Raw genomic sequence first — 19,974 nt, forward strand, 5'->3', positions numbered from 1 at the left:
GGCTGCAGACAGGATCTTATCATGTATCTCTGTATACAGGGAGCTCCCCCTAGTGGTGACTGCAGACAGGATCTAATCCTGTATCTCTGTATACAGGGAGCTCCCCCTGGTGGTGGCTGCAGACAGGATCTTATCATGTATCTCTGTATACAGGGAGCTCCCTCTAGTGGCGACTGCAGACAGGATATTATCATGTATCTCTGTATACAGGGAGCTCCCCCTAGTGGTGGCTGCAGACAGGATATTCTCATGTATCTCTGTATACAGGGAGCTCCCCCTAGTGGTGGCCTGAGGCAGTGAAAATATTTTAGCTTATTGAGTGCAATTTTTTATTTTTTTTTTCATTTGTTTTCTTGTTTCTTACAACATATAGATTGATTTTGCAATCAGTGGAAGTTCGGTCAATAGCACAAAGTATTTTTTTGTTGTGGAGAATCAGCAATGTGTGATATTGCCCCTCATCCATGTGTCTTGAGGTGCTGATAGTGCGGGAGGATAGAAGCTGAGGTTGCGGCGTCTCGTTGCAGCACGTGGCAGCTCCATTGTCACCTGGAGATGGGTGGATGATCTGCTGCAGGTCTGCGGTGATAGCAGATGATGACGCCGCGGCTCTTTTCTCTCCGGTGACCTTGCACGTTTCGTTCTGATGTGTTATTTTAGTTTCCTTGGAGATTTGCGCTGAAGACGAGTTAAAGTGTAATTGGATTTTTCTCTTTTTGTTTTTTTTTATTACAGTGACTATAAGCAGCACATTGCAGTGGAAGCCGCTGCTCCTGTAATATCTCGGGTCCATGGATCCCTGTATGAGAAAGGAGAATCATTTCGGGGAGGCAGACGCTTCCTTGCATGGTGCCGGGGGCCGTGGAAAGGCTGCAGTGCCCCCAGCCGTTTCGGAAATACCCCCCATACGGGGCACTGCCTGGATCATGGCCACCCAGCTTTCCCAGGAGCAGATCCAGGCACGATACGGTGAATAAGCGCTTTTATTAATTCACAAAACTAAAAAAATATTCTCTTAATATCCCGATAAGCTGTCACTACGGCCGTCCGGACTCTTGTAAAGAGCATACGTCGTATATTCATAGTGTGTAAAGACTCTGTACAATATTTACAGGCAGGTACAGGAAAGGGCGCGTTCTCTGCAGGATCCGCAACGCTCTGCAGAACCACTCTCCAAGACCCCTCTCCTCAGCAGCCCCCCCCGCCAATACGTGGAGTCCATCCCAGTGTCCAGCACTGTGACCTCCGGAATAATCGGGTCACACATCGGTCGCCCTCTTATTGTCCATAGCACAATTTATTTCTACCATGTCCAGCTGGATCAGAGGCCGAAAAATTGTGTCCAAGATCTCAGTTGTAGATCCAGGACCTGGTCCATCGGTGAGGGTGAGGACATGGACCAGGATGGCTTTCAGCTCAGCGTCAGTCAGCTGTCAGCGAGCCGGTGAAGTCGGGTCATTGCAGGTTTGTTCTTTTTCTCCTGGATTTAATGTAATCTGTCTTTTGCAGTTTCCCGTTTGCTACTGTTCAGACCGTCACTATTACTTCTACCTTACAGCCTCAGCCTGACCCCAAGTGCCCAAACATCATGGATTCGAGTCTTTTGGGTGGGAAACTTGTTGTTTGTTCTCATAAAATACAAGGAAAGTCCGAGTCCAGCCATCTCGGAGATCCATGATCATCAAAAGATCTTCTGAAAGCTTGTCCTGGTTTAGGTCGAATTTATTAAATTTCACCTTTAATAAATGTCAGCTGAATGGCGGACCCCCGGCAAGAGGCCAGAAGATTATGACCCCCAAATGGTCTATGTAAAGCCGCTTCCCTCTGAGGGGTGCGGGCGTCGTGCACAGTATAAGGGTGCAGGAGATATCACCGGACCCCGATACAAAGCCTCCGCGCTATTTGTACGGCCGCAGGAATCTGGAGACTTTGGCGCGCAGGAGCCGGATGAAGGATTTTGGAAACATTTCTCTGGATTCCTGAGCCGTGTATTTAAAGTAGTTCTGAGGATGCGCGAGGACGTCAAACAGCGCCTTAATCAGCTTCTTATCCTGCAAGACACAAAGGCAGAAGAATCGGATCAGACCGGGACCGCGGGGGGCCACAGATATAACAGGGCGAAGAGTGTGCAGAAGATCCCACTGACCATCGGCTCAAAGTCTGCAGAATAAGGGGCAGCAAGTGTCCTGCCCCCCACAGCCCCCCATGGGAGGAGAAGCACACAATAAAGGGCAGCAAGTGTCCTGCCCCCCGCAGCCCCCCATGGGAGAAGCACACAATAAAGGGCAGCAAGTGTCCTGCCCCCCATGGGAGGAGAAGCAGACAATAAAGGGCAGCAAGTGTCCTGCCCCCCGCAGCCCCCTATGGGAGGAGAAGCACACAATAAAGGGCAGCAAGTGTCCTGCCTCCCGCAGCCCCCCATGGGAGGAGAAGCACACAATAAAGGGCAGCAAGTGTCCTGCCCCCCGCAGCCCCCCATGGGAGGAGACGCACACAATAAAGGGCAGCAAGTGTCCTGCCCCCCGCAGCCCCCCATGGGAGGAGAAGAACACAATAAAGGGCAGCAAGTGTCCTGCCCCCTGCAGCCTCCCATGGGAGGAGAAGCACACAATAAAGGGCAGCAAGTGTCCTGCCCCCCGCAGCCCCTCATGGGAGGAGAAGCACAACATAATGAGCAGGAAGTGTCCTGCCCCCCGCAGCCCCCCATGGGAGGAGAAGCACACCATAATGGGCAGGAAGTGTCCTGCCCCCCGCAGCCCCCCATGGGAGGAGAAGCACACCATAATGGGCAGGAAGTGTCCTGCCCCCCGCACCCCCCATGGGAGGAGAAGCACACCATAATGGGCAGGAAGTGTCCTGCCCCCCGCAGACCCTCATGGGAGGAGAAGCACACCCTAATGAGCAGGAAGTGTCCTGCCCCCGCACCCCCCATGGGAGGAGAAGCACACCATAATGGGCAGCAAGTATCCTGCCCCCCGCAGCCCCCCATGGGAGGAGAAGCACACAATAAAGGGCAGCAAGTGTCCTGCCCCCCGCAGCCCCCCATGGGAGGAGAAGCACACCATAATGGGCAGGAAGTGTCCTGCCCCCGCAGCCCCTCATGGGAGGAGAAGCATACCATAATGGGCAGGAAGTGTCCTGCCCCCCGCAGCCCCTCATGGGAGGAGAAGCACACCATAATGGGCAGGAAGTGTCCTGCCCCCGCAGCCCCCCATGGGAGAAGCACACCATAATGGGCAGCAAGTGTCCTGCCCCCCGCAGCCCCCCATGGGAGGAGAAGCACACCATAATGGGCAGCAAGTATCCTGCCCCCCGCAGCCCCCCATGGGAGGAGAAGCACACAATAAAGGGCAGCAAGTGTCCTGCCCCCCGCAGCCCCCCATGGGAGGAGAAGCACACCATAATGGGCAGGAAGTGTCCTGCCTCCCGCAGCCCCCCATGGAGGAGAAGTACACCATAATGGGCAGGAAGTGTCCTGCCCCCCGCAGCCTCCTATGGGAGGAGAAGCACACAATAAAGGGCAGCAAGTGTCCTGCCCCCTGCAGCCCCCTATGGGAGGAGAAGCACACAATAAAGGGCAGCAAGTGTCCTGCCCCCCGCAGCCCCTCATGGGAGGAGAAGCACACCATAATGGGCAGGAAGTGTCCTGCCCCCGCAGCCCCTCATGGGAGGAGAAGCACACAATAAAGGGCAGCAAGTGTCCTGCTCCCCGCAGCCCCCCATGGAGGAGAAGTACACCATAATGGGCAGGAAGTGTCCTGCCTCCCGCAGCCCCCTATGGGAGGAGAAGCACACAATAAAGGGCAGCAAGTGTCCTGCCCCCCGCAGCCCCCCATGGGAGGAGAAGTACACAATAAAGGGCAGCAAGTGTCCTGCCCCCCGCAGCCCCCCATGGGAGGAGAAGTACACAATAAAGGGCAGAAAGTGTCCTGCCCCCCGCAGCCCCCTATGCAGGAGAAGTACACAATAAAGGGCAGCAAGTGTCCTGCCCCCCGCAGCCCCCTATGGGAGGAGAAGCGCACAATAAAGGGCAGAAAGTGTCCTGCCCCCCGCAGCCCCCCATGGAGGAAAAGAATTGCACAGCACTCGCCAAAATCCGACCAGCCAACCGTGTGATAATGCATGGAAGCTGCAGGGACCCACGTCCTCCCACAGGATGCCCAACATCCCCCACAAGATTTCCCAACGTCCCCCCACAGGATTTCCTGACGTCCCCCCACAGGGGAGCCATAGCTATAGACCGTGTGCAGACATGTTGTGGGGTCAGCGGCAGACTTGGGGCACAATTACCCTGGTGGATATCAGAAACGAGCGTCGCTAGGAACCACGATGTTCTAGGAGCACAGAACGATCATCTTAACGATTGTCCTGTGGTAACGAGCAGGTGGTCGGCCGCTCTGCACGTCGCTCAGTCGATAATTGCCGCACTCCTGTGATGTAAATGCAGCCTCACCTTTAGTATCTCCTGGTGGTTTTCGGAGGCGTATAACCTCCCGTCTCTGACGATATCTTCTATCAGCTCCTGATAATCTTCTGTAACACAAGACAAAGAAGCCGGGATAGAAGAGTCATATGCGGGGGGCGTCAGTGCTGGGGACTGTAGTGCCCCCGGCGGTGGAGAGAAGGGGCTTATTCCCACCATTATCGGGGCTTACCGTCGTATGTGACATATGGCACCTGGAAGCCTTTGGCGCTGTTCCCCTCATTGGACCGAAATTGTATCCAGAGCTTCTTAGACCGTGAGGTGAAGGCGATCGGACGCTCGTAGGTCTGACAGGTCTCATACGTGGTCACCGAATTGGACGAAGCTTTCAGAAATAAAGGGACAGAATTTCTATAAGTAACAGATCTGTAACCTGATCACTATATACAGGGGCGCTGTAACCTGATCACTATATACAGGAGTGCTGTAACCTGATCACTATATACAGGGGCGCTGTAACCTGATCACCATATACAGGGGCACTGTAACCTGATCACTATATACAGTGGTGCTGTAACCTGATCACTATATACGGGGGTGCTGTAACCTGATCACTATATACGGGGGCGCTGTAACCTGATCACTATATACAGGGGCGCTGTAACCTGATCACTATATACAGGGGCGCTGTAACCTGATCACTATATACAGGGGCGCTGTAACCTGATCACTATATACAGGGGCGCTGTAACCTGATCACTATATACGGGGGTGCTGTAACCTGATCACTATATACGGGGGCGCTGTAACCTGATCACTATATACAGGGGCGCTGTAACCTGATCACTATATACAGGGGCGCTGTAACCTGATCACTATATACAGGGGCGCTGTAACCTGATCACTATATACAGGGGCGCTGTAACCTGATCACCATATACAGGGGCGCTGTAACCTGATCACTATATACAGGGGCGCTGTAACCTGATCACTATATACGGGGGCGCTGTAACCTGATCACCATATACAGGGGCACTGTAACCTGATCACTATATACAGGGGCGCTGTAACCTGATCACTATATACAGGGGTGCTGTAACCTGATCACTATATACAGGGGCGCTGTAACCTGATCACTATATACAGGAGTGCTGTAACCTGATCACTATATACAGGGGCGCTGTAACCTGATCACCATATACAGGGGCACTGTAACCTGATCACTATATACAGGGGCGCTGTAACCTGATCACTATATACAGGGGCGCTGTAACCTGATCACCATATACAGGGGCGCTGTAACCTGATCACTATATACAGGGGCGCTGTAACCTGATCACTATATACAGGGGCGCTGTAACCTGATCACTATATACAGGGGCGCTGTAACCTGATCACTATATACAGGGGCGCTGTAACCTGATCACTATATACAGGGGCGCTGTAACCTGATCACTATATACAGGGGCGCTGTAACCTGATCACTATATACAGGGGCGCTGTAACCTGATCACTATATACAGGGGTGCTGTAACCTGATCACTATATACAGGGGCGCTGTATCCTGATCACTATATACAGGGGTGCTGTAACCTGATCACTATATACAGGGGCGCTGTAACCTGATCACTATATACAGGGGCGCTGTAACCTGATCACTATATACGGGGGCGCTGTAACCTGATCACTATATACGGGGGCGCTGTAACCTGATCACTATATACGGGGGTGCTGTAACCTGATCACTATATACAGGTGTGCTGTAACCTGATCACTATATACAGGGGCGCTGTAACCTGATCACTATATACAGGGGCGCTGTAACCTGATCACTATATACGGGGGTGCTGTAACCTGATCACTATATACAGGGGCGCTGTGACCTGATCACTATATACAGGGGGCGCTGTAACCTGATCACTATATACAGGGGCGCTGTGACCTGATCACTATATACAGGGGCGCTGTAACCTGATCACTATATACAGGGGCGCTGTAACCTGATCACTATATACAGGGGCGCTGTGACCTGATCACTATATACAGGGGCGCTGTAACCTGATCACTATATACAGGGGCGCTGTAATCTGATCACTATATACAGGGGCGCTGTAACCTGATCACTATATACAGGGGCGCTGTAACCTGATCACTATATACAGGGGCGCTGTAATCTGATCACTATATACAGGGGCGCTGTAACCTGATCACTATATACAGGGGCGCTGTAACCTGATCACTATATACAGGGGCGCTGTAACCTGATCACTATATACAGGGGCGCTGTGACCTGATCACTATATACAGGGGCGCTGTAACCTGATCACTATATACAGGGGTGCTGTAATCTGATCACCATATACAGGGGCGCTGTAACCTGATCACTATATACAGGGGCGCTGTAATCTGATCACTATATACAGGGGCGCTGTAACCTGATCACTATATACAGGGGCGCTGTGACCTGATCACTATATACAGGGGCGCTGTAACCTGATCACTATATACAGGGGTGCTGTAATCTGATCACCATATACAGGGGCGCTGTAACCTGATCACCATATACAGGGGCGCTGTGACCTGATCACTATATACAGGGGCGCTGTAATCTGATCACTATATACAGGGGCGCTGTAACCTGATCACTATATACAGGGGCGCTGTAACCTGATCACTGTATACAGGGGCGCTGTAACCTGATCACTATATACAGGGGCGCTGTGACCTGATCACTATATACAGGGGCGCTGTAATCTGATCACTATATACAGGGGCGCTGTAATCTGATCACTATATACAGGGGCGCTGTAACCTGATCACTATATACAGGGGTGCTGTAACCTGATCGCTATATACGGGGGTGCTGTAACCTGATCGCTATATACAGGGGCGCGGTACCCTGATCACTATATACAAGGGTGCTGTAACCTGATCACTATATACAGGAGTGCTGTAACCTGATCACTATATACAGGGGCGCTGTGACCTGATCACTATATACAGGGGTGCTGTAACCTGATCGCTATATACAGGGGCGCGGTACCCTGATCACTATATACAGGGGTGCTGTAACCTGATCACTATATACGGGGGTGCTGTAACCTGATCACTATATACAGGGGCGCTGTAACCTGATCACTATATACAGGGGTGCTGTAACCTGATCACTATATACGGGGGTGCTGTAACCTGATCGCTATATACAGGGGCGCGGTACCCTGATCACTATATACAGGGGTGCTGTAACCTGATCACTATATACAGGGGCGCTGTACCCCGATCTTCAGATTACGCACTCAGTGGTGGACACTCACGGCTTTTCCTCATCACCAGGTAGTCTCCGCATTCGTCCTCTATGGGTAGGAAGATTTCGGGCACTACGATCAGTATCCGTCTCTTGGCGGGGGGGGAGATGTTCCATGTGCACTCCGTGTTTGCGGGGTAATTTCCGGGATAATTGGGAGACTCGATGTACCCGGAGTAGTCCCCCAGCTCCCCCCCGCACTGCCGGTCTGGAAAGAAGGAGACCACATCTTACAGTGGAGAAAGCAGCTGATGAAATGAGGAGAAATGTGAGGATTCGTCCTGTTCCTGTTTACACTGGATAATGGATAAAGAACAAAAATATCCAGGAAAACACAACGCAACGCCGCCACAATCCACGCACTGCGCACCGGCGGCCATTACTGTGCCGAGCCCTGAAAGCCAAGCGGGATCACCGGGTGATAAAAACGGCTACAACTTACCATACAGCGCCACGCTCCGCCATACAGCGCCACGCTCCGCCATACAGCGCCACGCTCCGCCATACAGCGCCACGCTCCGCCATACAGCGCTACGCTCTGCCATACAGCGCCACGCTCCGCCATACAGCACCACGCTCCGCCATACAGTATCACGCTCCGCCATACAGCACCACGCTCCGCCATACAGCCCCACGCTCCGCCATACAGCGCCACGCTCCACCATACAGCACCACGCTCCGCCATACAGCCCCACGCTCCGCCATACAGCCCCACGCTCCGCCATACAGCCCCACGCTCCGCCATACAGCCCCACGCTCCGCCCAGCTTCGTACACTTTGGCAGGTTTACTAGGACTAACATAAAATGCCAAAAGTCACAATTTTTGCACAATTTTGGGTTCAGACGCCTCCATGATTCGCGCCTTGTGCTGTTTCACTATTTTCATGGTCTCCGTTTGCTTTTAGGTTTTCAGCATCAGAATTTTCTATTCACTATTGTGAAGCTTTTCACAGCTGAGGGTTTGGCACAATTGAATCCAGGACTCCAGACTGATACAGTAACAGTCAGGACAGGACTGTACTTGGCTGATGATATTTTGCTTACAGTGAATTTTTAGACTGGATACAACTGTAACAGACCCTCAGCTGTGAATAGTCAGGAAGACTGTGACCTGTCAAATTATAATTGAGCGTGATCTGCTCCTCCAGCCTCATAAAGGTCACAAGCAGCACATTATATGGAGGCGGCGTCCTCTGAACACGTTCTCCTGACAATGCTCTGCTAATGGACGAGTCCTGGAACTTCTGCACAGACAGAAAAACGCTGCTCTCTGCTCCTCGATGGGGCTCTGCGTACAGGGGCTACACATGTGTGGTATACGGGCTGCGACCTCTGATCCCGTGTGGTATACGGGCTGCGACCTCTGATTCTGAGTAGTATACGGGCTGCGACCTCTGATTCTGAGTGGTATACGGGCTGCGACCTCTGATTCTGAGTGGTATACGGGCTGCGACCTCTGATCCCCTGTGGTATGCGGGCTGCGACCTCTGATTCCGAGTGGTATATGGGCTGCGACCTCTGATTCCGAGTGGTATACGGGCTGCGACCTCTGATTCTGAGTGGTATACGGGCTGCGACCTCTGATTCCGAGTGGTATACGGGCTGCGACCTCTGATTCTGAGTGGTATACGGGCTGTGACCTCTGATCCGCTGTGGTATACGGGCTGTGACCTCTGATTCCGAGTGGTATACGGGCTGCGACCTCTGATTCCGAGTGGTATACGGGCTGCGACCTCTGATGCTGAGTGGTATACGGGCTGCGACCTCTGATTCTGAGTGGTATACGGGCTGTGACCTCTGATCCGCTGTGGTATACGGGCTGCGACCTCTGATTCTGAGTGGTATACGGGCTGTGACCTCTGATCCGCTGTGGTATACGGGCTGTGACCTCTGATCCGCTGTGGTATACGGGCTGCGACCTCTGATTCTGAGTGGTATACAGGCCGTGACCTCTGATCCGCTGTGGTATACGGGCTGCAACCTCTGATCCGCTGTGGTATACGGGCTGTGACATCTGATCCCCTGTGGTATACGGGCTGTGACCTCTGATCCCGTGTGGTATACGGGCCGTGACCTCTGATCCCGTGTGGTATACGGGCCGTGACCTCTGATCCCGTGTGGTATACGGGCCGTGACCTCTGATCCCGTGTGGTATACGGGCCGTGACCTCTGATCCCGTGTGGTATACGGGCCGTGACCTCTGATCCCGTGTGGTATACGGGCCGTGACCTCTGATCCCGTGTGGTATACGGGCTGTGACCTCTGCAGCCCCTGTATATAGAGCACCAGCTAGGAGCAAAGTGGAGTATTTGGAAGCATTTACCTACATTCCCTTAAAAGGGAAGATGTCGTAAAAAAAAAAAATTAAATAACTGAAAAAATGTAAAGTATTAATGTTTTCTTTAAATATTACTGTATTATTTGTTTTTAATTGAGCAAAATATAAAAAAAAATATTTTAAAAGTTTGATATTTTCTACTTTTAAACACTAGGGGGAGCAGCTGCTGACATCTTACTGTAGAGCCACTGTAGAACTAGCTCACATTACAACTGCAGTAAAAGTGGGCGGAGTCTGCTCTCCTGTGTGTGATGTCACCGCCCCCTCCCAATCTGGGGATTTCCAAAAGGATAAGGGACAAGGAAATTTAGGATCACAGTGCAGAGCCATTTTGTTGGTGACCGCAAAGTGATCCTAATATATCCAAAGTATCACCAAGGACAGCTGCATAGTGCTCCACTACATACTGCGCCCCAATATATACTACGCTCCACTGTATACCGAGCTCCACTGTATACTGCGCTCCACTATATACTGCGCTCCAATATATACTACGCTCCACTGTATACCGAGCTCCACTGTATACTGCGCTCCACTATATACTGCGCTCCAATATATACTACGCTCCACTGTATACCGAGCTCCATTGTATACTGCGCTCCACTATATACTGCGCTCCAATATATACTACGCTCCACTGTATTCCGTGCTCCACTGTATACTGCGCTCCACTATATACTACGCTCCACTGTATACTGCGCTCCAATATATACTACGCTCCACTGTATACTGCGCTCCACTGTATACTGCGCTCCACTATATACTGCGCTCCAATATATACTACGCTCCACTGTATTCCGTGCTCCACTGTATACTGTGCTCTACTGTATTCTGCGCTCCTCAGTATACTGCGCTCCGCTGTATACCGCGCTCTAATGTATTCTGCGCTCCGCTGTATACCATGCTTCGCTGTATACCGCGCTCCTCAGTATACTGTGCTCCACTGAGCTGCTAGGTGCGGAGGCCTGAGGTGAGCACATGAGAGCGGGCGGAGGGGAGCGGCCCAGTGGAGGGAGGAGGGGGTAGGTAGGAGCGGCGGCCTGGTTGGGGGGGTCAGGAGGGAGCGCGGCCTGGTGGAGGGGCAGGTGGGAGTGGCGGCCTGGTGGGGGGGCAGGAGGGAGCGGCAGCCTGGTGGGGGGGCAGGTGGGAGTGGTGGCCTGGTGGGGGGGGGCAGGAGGGAGCGGCGGCCTGGTGGGGGGACAGGTGGGAGTGGTGGCCTGGTTGGGGGGGCAGGAGGGAGCGGCAGCCTGGTGGGGGGGGCAGGTGGGAGCGGCGGCCTGGTGGGTGGGGCAGGTGGGAGCGGCGGCCTGGTGGGGGGGGCAGGAGGGAGTGGCGGCCTGGTGGGGGGGCAGGTGGGAGCGGCGGCCTGGTGGGGGGGCAGGTGGGAGCGGCGGCCTGGTGGGGGGGAAGGAGGGAGCGGCGGCCTGGTGGGGGGGGGCAGGAGGGAGCGGCGGCCTGGTGGGGGGGCAGGTGGGAGCGGCGGCCTGGTCGGGGGGGCAGGAGGGAGTGGCGGCCTGGTGGGGGGGGGGCAGGAGGGAGTGGCGGCCTGGTGGGGGGGCAGGTGGGAGCGGCGGCCTGGTGGGGGGGGCAGGAGGGAGTGGCGGCCTGGTGGGGGGGGGCAGGAGGGAGTGGCGGCCTGCTGGGGGGGCAGGTGGGAGCGGCGGCCTGGTGGGGGGGGCAGGAGGGAGTGGCGGCCTGGTCGGGGGGGGCAGGAGGGAGTGGCGGCCTGGTGGGGGGGCAGGTGGGAGCGGCGGCCTGGTGGGGGGGCAGGAGGGAGCGGCGGCCTGGTGGGGGGGGGCAGGAGGGAGTGGCGGCCTGGTGGGGGGGCAGGTGGGAGCGGCGGCCTGGTCGGGGGGGGCAGGAGGGAGTGGCGGCCTGGTGGGGGGGGGGCAGGAGGGAGTGGCGGCCTGGTGGGGGGGCAGGTGGGAGCGGCGGCCTGGTGGGGGGGGCAGGAGGGAGTGGCGGCCTGGTGGGGGGGGGGCAGGAGGGAGTGGCGGCCTGGTGGGGGGGCAGGAGGGAGCGGTGGCCTGGAACCGGTACTCACCCATCCCGAGCCGGTGACGGGGCCGTGTCCAGCCCACAGCAGGAGCTCGCCGTGTTAGAGAATAGGGTTGGGGTCTGTATCATGGCGGTGCCATAAAGGAGGTGAGTGACTCGTTACAAACACCAAATCCATGATGGCCGCCCTCAGTGCTTCAGTAGAAATACAATTATATAGAAACTAAATAAACAATGAATTTAATTTTGTATTAAAAATAATTGATTCCATAATCACTATTAATACAAAGATAACATCGCGCCCCCTTCCCTTAAATCGGGGGCTGTATTTAGAGGAATTAGACAATGCACCAGAAGTTTTGGCACAAAATATTGAAGTTGATTCGGAGGCGGCAGAAAGAAAAGTCTCTCCAATTTATCACCCACGAGCGCCGCACATTATTAATCTGCCCCGATGCAGCAGAGACTGCGACGTGGTACAAACCACAGATCACCTCCAGGGACGGAGCGGAGCGGCTGCACGCTCCCTCCTCCTCCACGCCGTCACACGGCTGCTGGAATGTGATAACGGTGCCAAATATCACAGCTGCCTGCATCTCCCTGCCTAACCGTCACCCGCCACCCACCCCCCGCTGCCCCCCCAGAACATAGAAGCCGGCATACAGCGGCCCGGCCTTCATACACAGGGACAATAGGCAGATTCTGGAGGCTGAGGCTTCCCTCATTGTGTTACGGCCGCTGCAGACGACACTCACTTTTACACTGAGTGATGTTAGTGGATCCATCAAAGTCCGTGCTGGTGTTTCCCGGACAATAAATGCAGGAATTCTGTCCAAAATCAGGCTGATAAGTTCCCACCGGGCAGCGGATACATCTGTGTGTCGTCGTGTTGTATGAATGTCCTGGAGAACATTGCACTACAAAGACCAGGAAAGACAAGCGAGAAATAATTACCCACGATGCATACTCCAGAGCTGCACTCACTATTCTGCTGGTGCAGTCACTGTGTACATACATTACATTACTGATCCTGAGTCACCTTCTGTATTATACTCCAGAGCTGCACTCACTATTCTGCTGGTGCAGTCACTGTGTACATACATTACATTACTGATCCAGAGTCACCTCCTGTATTATACTCCAGAGCTGCACTCACTATTCTGCTGGTGCAGTCACTGTGTACATACATTACTGATCCTGAGTTACCCCCTGTATTATACCCCAGAGCTGCACTCACTATTCTGCTGGTGCAGTCACTGTGTACATACATTACATTACTGATCCTGAGTCACCTTCTGTATTATACTCCAGAGCTGCACTCACTATTCTGCTGGTGCAGTCACTGTGTACATACATTACATTACTGATCCAGAGTCACCTCCTGTATTATACTCCAGAGCTGCACTCACTATTCTGCTGGTGCAGTCACTGTGTACATACATTACTGATCCTGAGTTACCCCCTGTATTATACCCCAGAGCTGCACTCACTATTCTGCTGGTGCAGTCACTGTGTACATACATTACTGATCCTGAGTTACCCCCTGTATTATACCCCAGAGCTGCACTCACTATTCTGCTAGTAGAGTCCCTGTGTACATACATTACTGATCCTGAGTTACCTCCTGTATTATACTCCAGAGCTGCACTCACTATTCTGCTGGTGCAGTCACTGTGTACATACATTACTGATCCTGAGTTACCTCCTGTATTACACTCCAGAGCTGCACTCACTATTCTGCTGGTGCAGTCACTGTGTACATACATTACTGATCCTGAGTTACCTCCTGTATTATACCCCAGAGCTGCACTCACTATTCTGCTGGTGCAATCACTGTGTACATACATTACTGATCCTGAGTTACCTCCTGTATTACACTCCAGAGCTGCACTCACTATTCTGCTGGTGCAGTCACTGTGTACATACATTACTGATCCTGAGTTACCTCCTGTATTATACTCCAGAGCTGCACTCACAATTCTGCTGGTGCAGTCACTGTGTACATACATTACTGATCCTGAGTTACCTCCTGTATTATACTCCAGAGCTGCACTCATAATTCTGCTAGTGGAGTCCCTGTGTACATACATTACATTACTGATCTGGAGTTACCTCCTGTATTATACTCCAGAGCTGCACTCACTATTCTGCTGGTGCAGTCACTGTGTACATACATGACTGATCCTGAGTTACCTCCTGTATTATACTCCAGAGCTGCACTCTCTATTCTGCTGGTGCAGTCACTGTGTACATACATTACTGATCCTGAGTTACCTCCTGTATTATACTCCAGAGCTGCACTCATAATTCTGCTAGTGGAGTCCCTGTGTACATACATTACATTACTGATCTGGAGTTACCTCCTGTATTACACTCCAGAGCTGCACTCACTATTCTGCTGTTGTGCATGGCCTGAATGCGAGGACTTAAAGCCTGGAAGTCACTAGATAAACGCTTTCTGCATATGTAACCCTTTGCATTCCAGCTTCTTTAGAGTGTGTGAGAGCAGTCACCTCTTGTTTCGCAGTGGTGGAAGGACGTGGCGCTGCTGTGTTTGGTTGGGAGTCCTCCACCGCAGGGAGTACAGGATGTGCGGCCGGTTTCGGGCTGGTACGTCCCGAGCGGACAGGGACCACATGGACGAAAACCATCTGCAGAGAATTCACCCGGAGAACACAAACCTGAGGAATGAGACGGGGCAGAGTTACTGCATCTGACTTTTGCCGGCTGTTACACAGATGGAGCAGACTTTACTGTAACATGGGGCTGTGGGAGTCAGGAGACCGCGTGACATAAGGTCTCCTCCACCTACAATACAGGACTGACGTGCCAAGTGTTCACACTGCGATATGTAAAGTGGCCACTAGATGGCGGCGTTTCCCCAGCTGTGAGGATCCACTGATGACAGGTCCGGCCGCCGCAGCTCATCAGCCAGAGGTGGACGAGGAGATCACATTATCACATTGCCCCGTCACCGCCCTCCCGGGGATCCTGCCCCGTCACCGCCCTCCCGGGGATCCTGCCCCGTCACCGCCCTCCCGGGGATCCAGCCCTGTCACCGCCCTCCCGGGGATCCAGCCCTGTCACCGCCCTCCCGGGGATCCTGCCCCGTCACCGCCCTCCCGGGGATCCTGCCCCGTCACTGCCCTCCCGGGGATCCAGCCCTGTCACCGCCCTCCCGGGGATCCAGCCCTGTCACCGCCCTCCCGGGGATCCTGCCCCGTCACCGCCCTCCCGGGGATCCAGCCCCGTCACCGCCCTCCCGGGGATCCTGCCCCCGTCACCACCCTCCCGGGGATCCTGTCCCGTCACCGCCCTCCCGGGGATCCTGCCCCGTCACCGCCGTCCCGGGGATCCTGCCCCCGTCACCGCCCTCCCGGGGATCCTGCCCCGTCACCGCCGTTCCGGGGATCCTGCCCCCATCACCGCCCTCCTGGGGATCCTGCCCCGTCACCGCCGTCCCGGGGATCCTGCCCCCGTCACCGCCCTCCCGGGGATCCTGCCCCCGTCACCGCCCTCCCGGGGATCCTGTCCCGTCACCGCCCTCCCGGGGATCCTGTCCCGTCACCGCCCTCCCGGGGATCCTGCCCCGTCACCGCCGTCCCGGGGATCCTGCCCCCGTCACCGCCCTCCCGGGGATCCTGCCCCGTCACCGCCGTTCGGGGGATCCTGCCCCCATCACCGCCCTCCTGGGGATCCTGCCCCCGTCACCGCCCTCCCAGGGATCCTGTCCCGTCACCGCCCTCCCGGGGATCCTGCCCCCATCACCGCCCTCCTGGGGATCCTGCCCCCGTCACCGCCCTCCCGGGGATCCTGCCCCGTCACCGCCCTCCCGGGGATCCTGCCCCGTCACCGCCCTCCCGGGGATCCTGCCCCGTCACCGCCCTGTATCGTGATATGTCGATGCCCTCCAGGGTCATAGCCCGGACCCCGGACTCACAGGCCAGTGTTCAGTGACTTTTGGGGACCCCTGTATGCACCCCCCTTACACTCCATGTCCCTGCCCCCCTCCCCCACACATTTAAAGGGAACTTTTCTATAACTTTGCAATCTCTTCTGTCCAGAGCTGCATTCATGCTTCTGCCGATATTCACACACGTTATCTCTGTGATGAGGGGAGAAATCCCGCAATGCCGTGTGTGAATTTACCCAAACAGTTTGGTCAGTCGAATTGCATCATGGGACACAAACTATGAAGACCGTGCAGCAGCGCAATAAGAGCTCACAGCCCAGAAATCGGGAGAACTATGAGTGCAGCTCTGGATGTGATGGCTGGAAATCCACAGAAATGTGAGGGGAATGGAAGCCGTCACCCACACAGCAATCAGAGAAGGCGTTCTGCCCCCGTCCTGCCTGCCTCCATTACCTCCACACTCAGATACGTCTCGAGCGCCTGCGTGCTTTGGGTGGTCTCGGCTGTCGGGGCAGATCTCGCACGTTATCTGCCCGTCCTCGCTCTGATACGTTCCGTGTGGACATAAGACGCACTGCTCCTTGTCCTCGTCGTAGTACGTCCCGGCACGGCAGCTAGCTGATAGAAAGAGGAGAAAACTGCTCTGGTTAATGGGGGCCGCAGGGGGCGAGCGCTGAAATAAAGCCGGGGTCTCACTGCGAGGACTCTACGTAAAGGACAACTCTACCAGATGTAACCGAGCACCGAAATCTAAGACCCCGGCATCACAGGATTACAGCTCTGCTGTCACAGGCTTCAATAGCAGCAAGCAGAACTGTGAGCGCAGCTCTGGAGGGCTGCCCTACCAGGGAGACTGTTCACACTGGTGCATTAATAAAACACCAGATCAGTAGTGAAGACTGACACATGTGGAGTCGAAGGCGCGGAAACGGCATTTATCACCCTGGATTCTCCAGGAAGGGTCCGGGTGAGGGGCGGCAGGGGGCTACAAGAACAGCTGCGGGGGTCCGCACACCTCCGATAACACACTCAGCCCACAGGGCGAAGGCTGCGGACAAAGCTCTCTGTCCTCCCCAGAATTATGTCTCCCCTCCTTCTCCTATCCCTCAATACCAATCCAAACTCCTCTGCTCCCATTAGACACTTTACATAGGACTGCAGGTGACATCTGCTACATTATCTGTACTCAGAGATATCACTGTTGTCTGTGGTGTTACATAGGACTGCAGGTGACATCTACTACATTATCTGTACTCAGATATCACTGTGTTATCTGTGGTGTTACATAGGACTGCAGGTGACATCTACTACATTATCTGCACTCAGAGATATCACTGTGTTATCTGTGGTGTTACATAGGACTGCAGGTGACATCTACTACATTATCTGTGCTCAGAGATATCACTGTGTTATCTGTGGTGTTACATAGGACTGCAGGTGACATCTACTACATTATCTGTACTCAGAGATATCACTGTGTTATCTGTGGTGTTACATAGGACTGCAGGTGACATCTACTACATTATCTGTACTCAGAGATATCACTGTGTTATCTGTGGTGTTACATAGGACTGCAGGTGACATCTACTACATTCTCTGTACTCAGAGATATCACTGTGTTATCTGTGGTGTTACATAGGACTGCAGGTGACATCTACTACATTATCTGTACTCAGAGATATCACTGTGTTATCTGTGGTGTTACATAGGACTGCAGGTGACATCTACTACATTCTCTGTACTCAGAGATATCACTGTGTTATCTGTGGTGTTACATAGGACTGCAGGTGACATCTACTACATTATCTCTACTCAGAGAGATATCACTGTGTTATCTGTGGTGTTACATAGGACTGCAGGTGACATCTACTACATTATCTCTACTCAGAGAGATATCACTGTGTTATCTGTGGTGTTACATAGGACTGCAGGTGACATCTACTACATTATCTCTACTCAGAGAGATATCACTGTGTTATCTGTGGTGTTACATAGGACTGCATGTGACATCTACTACATTATCTGTGCTCAGAGATATCACTGTTATCTGTGGTGTTACATAGGACTGCAGGTGACTGTCACGAACCACCGGGGGGGGTCACTCAGAAATCCCCCGCGCTGGCTACCAGTACGTCACAATCGGGGGGTAACAAGTGGGGGGTCACCCCTCCTTTATACCTCCCGACCGACAGACAGAGCACGTGACGCGCTCTCTAGCGCCCCTCTTATAGTCAGGCCAATTATGGAAGTGCCCGACAATAAGCAAGGAGGCCGCTATACTACTTATGCCGATTATTGAAGGGTCCCCGGTGAGAGTAGGGTATATATTCCCCCGACCTCCGCGGGCGGAATATATAAAACCTCCCCGAATCTCACTGGCCTCCCCACAATAATCCTTGGCACAACTCGCTGCCACCAACCGCTTCACGGTAACTATTAGCCGAACACACAGACGTGGGATTCAAGATCGAGATAACAGAACAGCCCAAGATTAATTATATATTTTAATCAGCCTAAAGCACACTAGAAACTACAATATATACAATAGGGAATCTACAGAATATACATATGTCAGAGTACAGTTACAGATAAAGCATGGTTTACAAACAGGCATACACAGTTCCAGCAGTTACCTTGTGCGTCTGGCCACAGGGGGGCGCTGTAGACCAGGTTTCCAGGATCTTTCCCACAGATGTTTCCTACACGTGACCCCCGGCGAAAGAACACTGGAAAATGGCCGAAGTAGGGTTATCAACCTGGGCAAATCCAGGTCCCCTCCTACCTTAGTGACCTCAGAGGGAGCACTGCTCCACCCCTGGCTGGAGTTATGGACAATATCCACAACATGGAATATGGGCCATAACTTTGCCTGGGAGCGTCGTAGGCGGACGCCAACGCTCTCATTGTGACAGTTATGAATTTAGCTACAGAACGAGAGGACTCATGACTTGTCTACTAGTTCCCCATTGGCTGATATCACGCCTGGGATACTTCCCAATGTCCTACTCCCATAAAAAAGGTGTGCCAGCATCGTCCGCATGCAGAGACACCATTTTTATGGTTGCCATATTTATCGGAAATATGGCTTGCGAGATATGAACCATATTTTACTGGAGTCGTTCTGTCTGGATACTTCCAAGCTTGCTAATTAGATAGCAGCCCCTACCACAGGGTCACGGCAGGGAGTCATCCTGTGTCCATTGTTCCCACATCATCTAATCTCCATATTACAGGAGATGGCCATGGGATGTGTTGCTAGGATGTGACACCTTCCAAGATGTTGGACATTGAGAACAAGAAGGGAGGGGGCACGGCCATGGAGTGATGAGAGCGATTATGACTGGAAATCATAATTCCTCTTCATATCCCAGGATTTGCCTCACACCTCCCCCCTTGTGAGGGCGCTAGGGGGCAGCACACTCCGGTGTTCCCCCGTGCGCCCGTCCGCGACCTCTCCTTGTCGGGACAGCCCGTCTGCGTTACCGTGGTCCCGGCACCTTTTGTGGCGAATGGTGAAGTTGTATTGCTGGAGCGCAAGGCTCCATCGCAACAATCGCCCATTCGTCCCAGAGACGGTGTGCAACCAGCTGAGGGGATTGTGGTCCGTCTCCACGATGAAGTGGCGCCCGTATAGATAGGGTTGCAGACGCTGCAGGGCCCACACTATGGCCAGGCACTCCTTCTCCATCGTGGAATAGGCCACTTCCCTTGGTAACAGCTTCCTGCTCAGGTACAAGACTGGGTGCTCTTGGCTCGCAGAGTCCACCTGGCTGAGCACCGCACCGAGGCCGAAGTCACTGGCGTCGGTCTGTACTACAAACGGCCGCGTGAAGTCGGCTGCCTGTAGCACGGGCGGGCTGGACAGGGCGTCCTTTAGGGCCCGGAAGGCTGTCTCGCAGTCCATTGTCCAATCGACTGCAGAGGGCAGCTTCTTCTTGGTGAGGTCCGTCAAGGGCTTTGCCAGGCTACTATAGCATGGAACAAACCTCCTATAGTA

The 19,974-nt window shown here is 53.8% G+C and overlaps 1 protein-coding gene across 3 annotated transcripts in view; it reads right to left on the reverse strand.

The window, feature by feature from the left end:
- Window positions 1–362: 362 nt before the first annotated feature.
- SCUBE2 (signal peptide, CUB domain and EGF like domain containing 2) overlaps window positions 363–19,974 on the reverse strand; it is a 114,018-nt gene continuing 94,406 nt past the window's right edge. For 2 of the 3 annotated variants that reach the window (XM_075327046.1, XM_075327045.1), the window contains 7 exons: window positions 16,431–16,595; window positions 14,578–14,745; window positions 12,820–12,981; window positions 7,738–7,935; window positions 4,656–4,808; window positions 4,454–4,533; window positions 363–2,051 (listed from right to left, as the gene is read on the reverse strand). In XM_075327046.1, coding sequence (XP_075183161.1) covers window positions 1,899–2,051; window positions 4,454–4,533; window positions 4,656–4,808; window positions 7,738–7,935; window positions 12,820–12,981; window positions 14,578–14,745; window positions 16,431–16,595 — 1,079 coding nt within the window. In that variant the 3' untranslated portion in view covers window positions 363–1,898. The remainder of the gene's footprint in view (window positions 2,052–4,453; window positions 4,534–4,655; window positions 4,809–7,737; window positions 7,936–12,819; window positions 12,982–14,577; window positions 14,746–16,430; window positions 16,596–19,974) is intronic. The other variant, XM_075327047.1, reaches the window with a different exon arrangement.

Source organism: Anomaloglossus baeobatrachus, chromosome 10 (genome assembly GCF_048569485.1).
Source record: "Anomaloglossus baeobatrachus isolate aAnoBae1 chromosome 10, aAnoBae1.hap1, whole genome shotgun sequence".
NCBI lineage: Eukaryota > Metazoa > Chordata > Amphibia > Anura > Aromobatidae > Anomaloglossus > Anomaloglossus baeobatrachus.